Genomic DNA, 12,810 nt, shown 5'->3' on the forward strand with positions numbered 1-12,810 from the left:
ATCTCTCCAATGGGACACAGATAGCAAACAATAAACTAACAGGGGTTATAACTCTCCCTTACTCTATCCAAAATGGAAAAAGAAAAAGTTTTGTCCATAGTTCTACTTTAAGGGGGAATGAAGCTCAAGTGCATACTTAGCAGTTTGGGGGAATCAATGCCCAGTTGAGCCTTCTTTTAAAATATTTATTCATTTTCTCACATTAGCCCTGTCATGACTGGTTCTCTTTGACCACACAGCAGGTGTAGCGGCAAGGTGAGTATGCCATGGAAATCGGTATCCCTGAAGCAACTGCGCATGTGCGATATAAGGCACGACAAGCCGATCACCGAACTACTGCAGCCGAACAGGCACCTGAGTGGAAGTAACCCCTCGCATGCCGAGTGGTCGGCAGGACACCGCCAGGATCGGCAGGAGACAGGCTGAATCATTAAAGCCTTATATGCGTCTCTCCGCCCTGTGTGAGGAGCGGAACTGAAGTCCGCCAGGGATCAGCGAGTTTACACCTCCAGCGCACAGAAGGTTCGCGCATCCGTTGGACTCTATGGCGCGTTTCCGGCGTGGCGCGTCAGGTGGGTGACGTATCCTTAGCCGGTATCGTGTGCGGGAAGGCGGCCTGTGATATTGTGCGACTCAACGGCCGCAGCCGCGTCCTGCCATCGCCGGAGAGACCGCGCCGTACCCGCCGGGGCTCCCAGAATCCTCTGCGGCTCCTACAGCCGTTCCCGAACTTACTACAGCCGGAGACCTATTATCTACCACCGCTCTCCCAGAATCCCCTGCGGCCAGAGACCCACTACCAACCACAGCTTTCCCAGAATCCCCTGCGGCCAGAGACCCGCTACCTACCACAGCTCTCCCAGAATCCCCTGCGGCCAGAGACCCGCTACCAACCACAGCTCTCCCAGAATCCCCTGCGGCCAGAGACCCGCTACCAACCACAGCTTTCCCAGAATCCTCTGCGGCCGGAGACCCACTACCTACCACAGCTCTCCCAGAATCCTCTGCGGTCGGAGACCCGCTACCTACCACAGCTCTCCCAGAATCCTCTGCGGCCGGAGACCCGCTACCTACCACAGCTTTCCCAGAATCCTCTGCGGCCAGACCACCCTAGTAGTCGATTGGTGACTCTGCCAACAGTTCTGCATTCCTGTGCTTTGAATTTGGTTCTCCCAGAATCCCCCCTGGCCAGTCCTACTCCCTGAACTTGTCTCCCAGATTCCCCCCTGGCCAGTCCTACTCCCTGAACTTGTCTCCCAGATTCCCCCCTGGCCAGTCCCACTCCCTGAATTCAACTCTCCCAGAATCCCCTGTGGCCAGTCTTACTCCCTTTACCTATCTTTCCCAAAATCCTCTGTGGCCAGTCCTCCCAGAATTCTTACATATTCACATTCCACCACCCCCACGTCCTAATCTTCCTCCAGTATTTTCCATTTAGCCACCTTACAGCCTCTAATATCACTGTTCACCTTTCACACTAGTGTGTTTGTTTTCTGTTGACTCAGATTGCACAGTCCTACATTTTATTTCTTCTCTATATACAACACTCTTTTTAAAATCAGATTTCATAGTCTGGCTCCCTGTTGCCCAGAGCTTCACCTCCAGAAGTTTTTCGGGGTGATATTTCATATTCACCAGTGTCACTTTACTAGCTAATCTTTTATTACCTTCAGAAGTTTGCCTAATTCTTGATAATTCTTGCACTCTTCACTAGTTACCTCGAGTCACACATTTTGTGACCTGATAATCCTTTGTTACTTATTACATTAGTTCACCGTTCCTATTTTACAGTATCCTGCCTCCCTGGAGCTGACTGCGTTCACATTTCATTTTCCAGTTTCTCCCAGCCACTATTTGTATTCGGGTTCTGCCAACAACCACTAATCTCAGTATATATTTATATCATACATAGTATCTTAAGGCTTATATCTCTGAATCAGCATTTCATTCATTGTGACTAGTAGTTCGGTATTTGTATCTATTGAGACAGTCATGGCATCAAAGTCGGTGAACATGTTGGATCTGGAGAAGAGTTGTGTGCTGTGCTGTCAAGAGCTGGATGTATACGCTGTGGGCAAATGTGACCATCCCATCTGCTACCGCTGTTCCACCAAGATGAGAGTGCTGTGTGAACAGAAGTACTGCGCCGTGTGCAGAGAAGAATTGGATAAGGTACGTCCAAAAATTGTTGGCAGATGTGACTTTGAAAAGATTAGAAAGGGCTCATTCACACTGGTGTATTTAAAGCAGAGCTCCTCCCAAGAGGGGAAGCTTCATTTGTCTGCCTCTTCCCCCCCTCCATTGCAACTTTTGCCACTTTTTGGGGGAGAGGGGGGAGCAGGTACCTGGTTTTGACACTTCATAGGTCCCAGTCCCGCGCATGCGCAGTAGGAAACTGGCTGTGAAGCTGAAAGACTTCACTTCTGGTTTCCCTTACTTGCAATGCCGGTGCTGGGAACCCAGGGGCTAGTGAAGAAGTAGCCTGGGTAACAATGATGTTGGACCCCTTTACAAGTAAGTGTCCTTATATTAAAATACTTAATTTTTTAGGGGGGAGCCTGGACCTTTTTAAGTGTACATCCACATGGAGGGTTGCATTGGCCCAGGTTTTCAGTGCGTCCCTGTGCAGGCAGTTTTATTCATGTTTGCTGGGGTGCAACAGCTGCATGAACACAGCCACTGCTGTCAGGTTGACATCCATGTGGGTGCGTGATCCCAAATGCAGACCATGTGAGTTCAGGAACATCCACCCACATTATTTATTTCAGGTACTTGTATAGCGCCATCAATTTACACAGCGCTTTACATATATATTGTACATTCACATCAGTCCCTAACCCTCAAGGGGGTGTACAATCTAAGGTCCCTAACTCACATTCATACATACACATACTAGGGACAATTTGGACAGGAATCAATTCACCTGCCAGAGCAGGGTGGCTTTGATTTAAATCACAATTTTAATCACGATTTAAATCACTAGTCAGTAAGGCTTGATTTAAATCCTAGTTTTCTACATAAAGACTCATTCTTGCTGGTATAACTTTAATATGCAAGTAGATGAAGATTTTTAGAATATTCCCAGTTTAATAGGTTAATCATTCATATTTGGACAACTTTTCTGTTGTATTTAGGAAGGAGAAAAAAAATCTATTTAAATTGTTATTATTAAGGTAATGATTAATTCATCTGAAACAATAACATTCCAGCAGATGTGATTTGCTTAAACATCCATGTTTGTTAACTAATTTGGCTAAACAAAATATATATATTTGAAGAAACTTAGACTGTCAGCCCCTTCCTCCTCTCACTTAGTTTCACTTTCTTCTTGTGCAGATCTATTCCACTCCAAACAATCAGAAAAATATTGTTTCTATTCTATTCACTGAACTTCTTGAACCTTAGCACTGAAGGGGTTGATTCTGTATTCATAGGTTTGTAGAAGTTAGGATGAAGGTCTTTTTCTTAACTCTGTTCATGTTATAACATTTTTGCTGTGAAGAAGAAGCATGTGATCTCCGCTGAGTCAAATTCAGTTTTGAAAACTGCAAAAGTAAACCGAGCATCTGTGATAATATCTTGTAGGCAGAGAAACTGCCCAATAATCTTACAACAACCTCTGGAAGAGCATGACATTGTGAATGGATTCATGGAATTTATTTACCATAAAAATGAAACATATACAGCCTTATTCTACATAAATAAAAAACTAATCTTTATTTCATGATGGAATAACCTTTGGATGGTAATATATTTTCCTCAAAAAGCATTTTATTTAAAAAAATCTGATTTAAATAAAAAAAAAATCCAATTTTTAAAAAAAAAATCATTGATTTTTATCCACCCTGCCTGCCAGCATGTCTTTGGAGTGTGGGAGGAAACCGGAGTACCTGGAGGAAACCCACGCAAGCACAGGGAGAACATGCAAACTTCATGCAGGAGGTGCCATGTTTGGGAATCAAACCCATGACCCATTTACTGCAAGTCCGACGTACTAACCATTAAGCCACTGTGCCTCCCACATGGATGGCTGATTGGGAGCAGTGGCTGTGCCCACGTAGCTCCTGTGTACCAGTAGACATAAATGGGACTGCCTGCATAGGGATTATGCAGAGCACCTGCGCAAAAGTGTCCCTTCGCATGGATGTAGGCTTAGGTATGACAGTGTGAATGAGGCCTTAATAAGTGGTTTTAGCAAAGCAAAAGTGAAAGCGTTATCATTTGGAGTTACAGCTAGTTTCAGATTCCTGGCACTGCGAACAAATGCTTTGAACATGAATGTGCTCTCAGGTCTTTAATGTAGCAACAACATTAGCTGGTTCCTTAAAACAGACATTTCTGTGTGGGTTTCAGTTCATATTTATTCAAATGCCTTTTGCTGTCTGAACATTTGTTTTTTTTTTTTCTTCTTCTTAAAAAAGGTCAGTAATATTAAACCCTAAATTCACGCTTCCTCTCAGATTAGCAGGCCTAAAGATTGCGGCTTCAGCTTACTGGCTTTAACCCCTTGCCCACCTGAGGATTTACCCCCCCCCCCCCCCTCCTGACTAGACCATTTTTTTGCGCTACTTTAACTGACAATTGCGCGGTCATGCAAAGCCACACCCAAATAAAATTTACATCCTTTTTTTTTTCCCCACGAATTGAGCTTTCTTTCGGTGGTATATGATCGTGTGTGCGTTTTTTTGTTTTTTGTGCTATAACAAAAAAAGGCCGATGATTTTGAGAAAAAAAAACAATATTTTGGACTTTTTGCTATTAAACATGTTCAGTAAAAAAATTTAAAAAATCAAATTTGTCATAAATTTAGGACAAAATGTATTCTACTACATGTCTGCTAAAAAAAGAATCCCAATACGTGTAAATTGGTTTACGTGAAAGTTATAGCATTTACAGATGGCGGTATAGATACTGGGATTTATTTATTTTCTACTAGTAATGGTGGCGATCAGCGACTTATAGCGGGACTGTGGCGGACATTCTGACACTGGGGGGGAAATGACTTGGTGTCACTAACACCATTACAGTAATCAGTGCTAAAAAAAAACCACTGACACTGTACTAATGGCACTGGGCAAGAAGAGGTTAACATGAGGGGCGATCAAAGGGTTAGCTGTGTGCTGGTAGTGTTTTACTAGGGGGTGGTGTGTTGGTGCCCAGGGCGGACTGACCATTTGGAAACTCGGGCTCTGCCCGAGGGCCCGGGGTCAGTATGGGGCCCCTTGAGATGCCCCTGGTACCTTTTTCATAGGCTTTTTTGAGTTTGGGCAAGGACACAGGGGCCCCATGATCCCCCCTATTGCACAGGGGCCCCATGAGTTGTCAGTCCGCCCCTGGTTGGTGCTTCACTGTAATCACACTGCTCTGGATGGCTGTGCACAGCCATCCAGAACAGTGTGCTCGAGCTGACAGTGAGGAGGATTGTTAGTAAACAAAACAGTCGTCCCCCCTGTCGGTGATCATCGGAAATCACCGGGGGCCTGCGAGTAATTGCTGGATGGGATACGGTGATTGACGGTCACAATTGGAGGCATGGGTTCCCTACCCAAAAATGCAAAATCACACACACACTATATATATATATATATATATATATATATATATATATATATATATATATATATATATAGTGTGTGTGATGTTGCGCACCCGTGCCTCCCTGTAGCAATATTTCTGGTATAGTGCAGTCGGCAAGCATTTAAGGTGCCTCTGCTGCCCTGCAGGGTTCAATAGAGTGGTCCTTTTGCGCATGCTCTGGCCATTATGACTCTGCCTGCACAAGCAGCCAAGGAGGAATATACAGGCACGAATGCGCAGTGGTGCTTAGAAACATGGACTATATAGTCCTGAGGAAGGGGATCAAGGGGACTTCTCATAATGTCAGGAGTGTACGCTCCCTGACCTAAAGCCTTGGGAAGCAGCAAAGAGGAACCCCAGAGGCTACATCGATGAACACAACTAATTGGAAGTGTTTATGGACTTCTGTTTAAGGAACTATTGCTCTTATTCAGTATATCTTTCCAATACATGCACATTTTCTCCACTTAAAAATGCTACAGAAACATCTGCTAGAAATCCAGTTTGTTCCTAACTTCCTATTTGAATTGACAACATGGTTCCTCTGCTGCTCTGAATTCCCAAATGGTATTGTCAGCCATTCAAACAGCCGAAGAGATGGAAGACTGGGTGAAGATGGAAGCACCCAGGGCCAGTGGGAGCAGTGACAGTGCAGTACTAGAGGGCTCAGTTTGATATGTAAGTCTGTCATAATATGTGAATGTGGTGCATAGTAGCATATTATGGCATAATCTGCAGTGTTTTTGATTTTTTTTTTTGTTTTTTTAAATCAAGTAGTTTTTATTGAAGTATTTTTGCAAGTCAACGTATCAACAAACAAGAAACATAACTATGAAATGAAACAACATGTCAGCACCGGCAAATGTCAAGCCGAACGTCATATGAATAGCCCAAACAACAAAAGAAGAAAAGAAAAAAAAAACACAATATCTGAGATTACAGGTCATATATAAACCAAAAAACAAAGAAAACTTTGTTGTCATATAGAGATCGTGAATCTGCAGTGTTTTTAATACAAAAAAAAATGTGGTGGAGCTTAATGCTGCTTTAATAGCCTTCGTGAACTTAAAATTGCCTCACCCTGCAGCTCTCTGCACTGCTTGCTTGCGGCTTTTATACATGTCTTTTGCCACCTATGGCTGGCTGTCCACTTTGACACCTTCCTGGCGGGATAACCCAGGCGGGTTTGGACTCGTGTTTGACCACACCTGAGCTCATCTCTATTTGCTTGAACTGGAAGTTTCGGGAGCTAGCATTCTAATCATGGATCATCTTCAGTTCACAACACTGCCCTGGCAAAGCTATTGAAAGAGGAGCAGGAGGCTTGGCTTTGAGTACGGAGCTGCTGGCATATCAGGATGTAGTCCTGGCTGTGGCTCACATGCAAGGGTTGGTTGGTCAGCACCGTCACATGGATGTTGCTGATCAATCAAACGCCCTCTAGTCTGAACTGTCATCCCTGCAAGGAGAAGAGAAAGCGGCGGGGATTTCAAATCCCTGCCACTGTCTCTCCTCTCCTACAACTGAGAATATGGAGCATTTGCCACCATGGTATATACATCCACTCTCCGCTGCGGGAAACCTCCCTGCACCCAGTATGGCCTGGGTTCACACAGGAGCAGTGGGGAAACCGCATGTGGTTTGGACAGGAATTGCATTCCTGTTCAAATTGCATGTTATTCTTTATGGTGCAGTTTGCATCCATACATTTGTATTGACACAAATTGCACCACAACGTAATCGGTACTTAGTATCGGCGAGTACTTGACTGAAAGTATCTGTACCCATCAATAAAAAAAAGGGTATTGGTGCATCTCTAATGCACACAGAAAGAAATGTACAGTCATGGCCAAAAATATATGCACCTCTGCATTTCTGTCAGATACAGTTGCAAGAAAAAGTATGTGAACTCCTTGGGATTACGTGGAGTTTTGCATGAATTGGGCATAAAATGTTCTCTGAACGTCATCTAAGTCACAACAATAGAAGAAAAATGTTAGCATGTGCCAGAGATTTCTGTAGGTCTTTAGCTGACACTCTGGGATTCTTCTTTACCTCATGCAGCATTCTGCGCTGTGCTCTTGCAGTCATTTTTACAGGACGACCACGCCTAGGGAGAGTAGCAACAGTGCTAAACTTTCTCCATTTGTAGACAGTCTGTCTTACCGTGGACACACGAACATCAAGGCTTTTGGAGATACTTTTGTAACCCTTTCCAGCTTCATGCAAGTCAACAATTCTTGATCGTAGGTCTTCTGAGAGCTCTTTTCTGCGAGGCATGGTTCACATCAGACAGTGCTTCTTGAAACCAGTAAACCCAAAACAGGTGTGTGTTTGTTTTTTAAGGGCAGGACAGCTGTCAGCAACACATCCAATATCATCACACTGATTGGAGTCAAGGTTGCCTCACTCCTGGCTCCAATTAGCTCTGGGAGAAGTCATTAAGCTAGGGCCTCACATACTTTTTCCTCCCTGCACTGTGAATGTTTACATGTTATGTGCAGTTAAACCATGGCAACATCTAATGTTTGTGTAGTATTATGTTCAGCAGACTGTGTTCTTCTATTGTTGCGACTTAGATGACGTTCAGAGCACATTTTATGCCCAATTCATGCAAAACTCCACGTAATCCCAAGGGGTTCACATACTTTTTCTTGCAACTGTAATGCACCACATTGCCCAGAAAATTGTTGCAATTACAAATGTATCGTCATTCTCACGTTTATTTCTTTTGTTTGTATTGGTATGACACAAGAAAGTGGAGAGACAAAAAGCCAAATCTGATACCTTGCACCCAAAACTCCAAAAATGTACTGGACACAATTATTGGAACCCTCAAATTAATACTCGGTAGCACACCCCTTGGAAAAAAAAAACTGAAATCAATGGCTTCCTGTAACCATCAATGAGTTTCTTCCACCTCTCTGCTGGAATTTTGGACCACTCTTCCTCCTCCAACTGCTCCAGGTCTCTCAGATTGGAAGGGTTCCTTTTCCCAACTGCTGTTTTGAGATCTCTTGACAGGAGCTCTATGGGATTGAGATCTGGACTCATTGCTGGCCAGTTCAGTACTTTTTTTTTTTTTTGTCTCACACCAATATAACCAAAAGAAATAAACATGAGAATGCCTAAACATTTGCAATTGCAACAAAGTGATACATTATCTGACAGAAATGCAGGGGTGCCAATATTTTTGTCCATGACTGTAAGAGCTAGGGTATGCTGCTTCATTGGTTTCATGGGGAGGGTGTAAGAACTCTTTACATGTCTTTCACAATGCGGTCTTGTGTTTGGATGTTGTGTTTCTAGGTTAAACTGTATACCCGTCTGGTAAAGTATGTGAGAGTGTCCGAGTGACGTCACGCCCTGGAAAGAACAGGATGATTCATTGCTGTGCACAAGGCTTGGCTGTCATTGAGAGAAGACAAGGCGTGGCACTTTTTCTAAAGGGATAGCGCACTTTTTATTTTCACTATATGAGATGTCACCTTTTTATTGGCTGCTCTGCTGCTATTACATTTGGAAAACACTTCTGAACGATGGAAACTGACTGCTGGAAAACATAGGTTAAAAAAAGGTCTCTTTAGCTGCGTTTGCATACCGCGTTTAGAAGCATTTTTTAAAGATAACCTCAGGAGACCTTCCCAAATGCCCAGAATGCACTGAAAAACAGTAAAAAATTAACTATTTCGGACATTTTGAGAGAAGCAGAGAGAGCAGAAGCAGAGAGAGCAGTATGTGTTGAAATTAGCTGTCTTTTTTTTTTTTTTTTTTCTTTTTTATTGTGGTGTTTGGATGTGTTCCGGCTCCTTTCTGTGCAGGAATTATTCCAGCAATGTCTAACATATTTTTCTTTCATGCGAAACCTCAAAGTATGTTGTACCGGGTCCATTTGAGTACCGGGGAAACGCTTTGCATACATTTTTCATGATGAAAAAAGGCTCTGGACAGCATCTGGAAATGGAAGAGTTAGGGCTCGCTCACACTTGACTGTTTTACCAACGCTTGCCAAACGCCCCTATAGCGTTTGGCAAGCGCTGGTCCGGCGTTTGCGGAGCGTTTTTTAAAGCTCGGTAAACGTTCTGCAAGCGCCGCATGCGCGGTTCAGCGGTGGTTGCTAGGCATTTGCTGAGCGTTAAAAACGCCCCACAAACATCTATAATAAAGTTTAAATGGTGTTACCGCGTAGCAACCGCACCGCAAATGCCGGCCGGGCGTTTGCGGAGCGGCACCATAGACTAGAATTGGAGGCTTCAACGCCTCCTGACTCGACCAGAGGCGTCCGGTTTGCTGCGACGCTAACGCTCCCGTTAGGACAGCACCATGTGCTGCAATGTGCAGAATTGTCCGAGGCGTTTGGAAAGCGGTAAAAACGCCGCCTGCACACAACGCTAGTGTGAACGTAGCCTTAGACATATTTTTTTAAAAATGCTTATAAATGTGGTTAGCCGCGTTTCCAAGTGTTTGGCATTTGAAACGCCGGTAAAATCTCCTGAATGCAAGTTTGGTGTGTCCAAAAAAACGACTGTAAACTCAACTGCCTGTAAAGGAAGATGTGTACATGGACACATAGGAAAACATTAGGGGGAGTTCAGGGGCTGCTGAAAAAAACGCAGAAAAGCTCCTTAACGTGAGTTTATCAGCTGCAGTGTACATGGAGCCTTATTCATCAAGCCATAGCAATGTTACATTGTTTCAACCCACTGCCAAACGTGACCTTGTGGATGGAAGCATCAGCAGTATAGCCTTTGTTTTTCTTGGCTGCCCAAAATAGCTTTTTTCAGCACTCAGATTTTTGGTGGAAATCCAACTGGAGCCGTACCGTTCAGGCCTTGGTTTTAGTTTAAATCTCAGCTCTAGTCTCTGTTTGGACTTGTTAATACCGTGTCCATTGAGCTGCGTTTATCTGCACACCACCGCATGTGTATGGCAGGAACAGGGCACATAGGGCTGACACCGCCCGGCTTGACAAACATCATCCAAGCCCAGTGGAAGAAAGTATTGTGATCAGTGACTGCATCATACCAGTTCAGGTATTCTGACATCCACAGGTTCCTGCTGTCAAAATTCAGTAGCGTACAGCGGGAGATTTCTTTTTCTACACTGTTTAGCGTGTATGGGAGAATTGATGTATTTCTCTTTTTTTCAGCCCAGAATGGCCAGTTTAGGGCTCATGTACACTGCAGCTGATAAACTGACGTTCAGGAGCTGTTCCGTGTTTTTTTTTTTTTCAGCAGCTCCTGAACTCTCCCTAATGTTTTCCTATGTGTCCGTGTACACATCGTCGTTTACAGCAGGGGCGGACTGACCATTTGGAAACTCGGGCACTGCCCTAGGGACCGGGGTCAGTAGGGGGCCCCATGAGATGCCCCTGGTACCTTTTTCATAGCCTTTTTTGAGTTTGGGCAAGAACACAGGGGCCCCATGATCCCCTATTGCCCGGGGGCCCCATGAGTTGTCAGTCCACCCCTGGTTTACAGTCGTTTTTTTTTAACACACCAAACTTGCGTTCAGGAGTTGATTTTACTGGCATTTAACTGCGTTTATAAGCGTTTGCGGTTTTTTTTTAACTGTTTCATATCCAGATGCTGTCCAGAGCCTTTTTTCATCATCAGAAATGCATACAAGGCATTTTCCATGTATTCAAATGGACCCGGTACACCAGCGCAGTCAGTTCCAGGTTTCGCGTGAAGGAAAAAATGTTAGAACGTGCCGCGTTATGCTCGTGATGGGATCCATAGTGAATACAACCAGAAAAGACAGGTCATCTCAACACATACTGCTCTGTCTGCTTCTGCTCTCTCTATTCCTCTCAAAATGTCTGAAATAGTTAATTTTTTACTGTTTTTCAGGGCATTCTGGGCATTTTGGAAGGTCTCCTGAGGTTATCTTTTAAAAACGCTTCTAAACGCACATAAATGCAGTATGCAAACGCAGCTAAACAGACATTTTTTAACCTACGTTTTCCAGCAGTCAGTTTCCATCGTTCAGAAGAGTTTTCCAAATGCCTCGTGTACATGAGCCCTTAAAGCTCAACCCCCCGTAAAACTAAAATGTATCTGTTGGATTGGGGCTGCACCATCACTGTAAAAGGGGTTAACTGCTTGTTTCTGTCTACAGGACAGTAAAAGCATTTCACTTACCTGATCCTTCGCTCCCTTGGCAGACCGGGATCCCCCAGGCTCTAGCAGTGCACTCTCTTTTAACAATCTCTCATCCAGTGCAGGGATGTGGACCCTGCATCAGTCTCGATGATGTCAGGGGGCCTTAGATTGCTGGAGCATAGGGGAAAAGAGGCTAGCTGCTTGAAGGAGCTTGCAGGAGCAGAGGATCATATAATTAAAAGGGCTTCACCAAGTCCCCTAGACCTAAATGAGCAATTAACCTAGTGTGGGCGTCTTAGATTTAATGCAAAGAACTACATAATTAGTGGAGTGGAGTTGGTTAGAACTGACAACAAGGTTTTTTTGTATATGTCACCTTCTCTTCGTGAGAGTTGCTTCCCCCATTTCTTGCATAGATGCCACAAGGGTGGGAAGTAAGAGAAAATCTCCCCAAGCTCTCATCCACACGTCCTGTGTGTATTTTATTGCAGTTCATTGCACCATGCTTAAATGCAAGCAAATCTTTTACCCGCAGTTCACATCTGTGCAGGTGGTGCCGCTGAGGATCCGCACGAAAATCCATGCAGCTGCACCACCTTCACAGAGAAATGCAGACCCGCGGACGGGTGTATTACTTCTAATGGCACGTCGCCCGCACTGGAAAACGTAACCGTACTGGGAACCGAGGTTCCTGGGTGGGCTGCATTCTCCAAAGAAGTGCAGGGACTTCTTCCCTGTGTGTCACGGGCATTCAAATGAATGGGCTCTTGTGACCTTGCAAAACGTGGCCTGCACGGCCGCAGAGATGTGAACTGGGGGTTAGAAAACCATTGTTTAGCCTAGTTTTATGCATCTAAACGCATGTAAATGCACGTACCTTAAGGCTCCATGCACATGGGATGTTTTTTGATAACACTGGTAACATTAGCTGTGTAAACTCATGTTAAAAACCTGAGGTTTCAGCATTTTTGCATTAGCATTTAGCGTCATTTTTCCGCGTTTGTATTTTTTAGCGTTTTTTTTTACCAAGAAAAAATTTGGGGGGTCAAAACATGTCCAAAAATGCCGGTTTCTGGCGTTTTGCCGTGTTTTTACAGCTAAAAAAAACTCCTCTAGAAACCCATTAGTC

General features: G+C 44.3%; 1 protein-coding gene across 1 annotated transcript in view; it reads left to right on the top strand.

The window, feature by feature from the left end:
• The first annotated feature begins 337 nt into the window (after positions 1 to 337).
• Positions 338 to 12,810, top strand: part of ZNF598 (zinc finger protein 598, E3 ubiquitin ligase) — a 51,155-nt gene continuing 38,682 nt past the window's right edge. The window contains exons 1-2 of the mRNA XM_089686822.1: positions 338 to 572; positions 1,991 to 2,172. Of these exons, the coding sequence (XP_089542948.1) occupies positions 545 to 572; positions 1,991 to 2,172 (210 nt within the window). The 5' untranslated portion in view covers positions 338 to 544. The remainder of the gene's footprint in view (positions 573 to 1,990; positions 2,173 to 12,810) is intronic.

Source organism: Staurois parvus, unplaced genomic scaffold (assembly GCF_062004578.1).
Source record: "Staurois parvus isolate SC_StPar_1 unplaced genomic scaffold, SC_StPar_1.0 ptg000412l, whole genome shotgun sequence".
Taxonomy (NCBI): Eukaryota; Metazoa; Chordata; class Amphibia; order Anura; family Ranidae; genus Staurois; species Staurois parvus.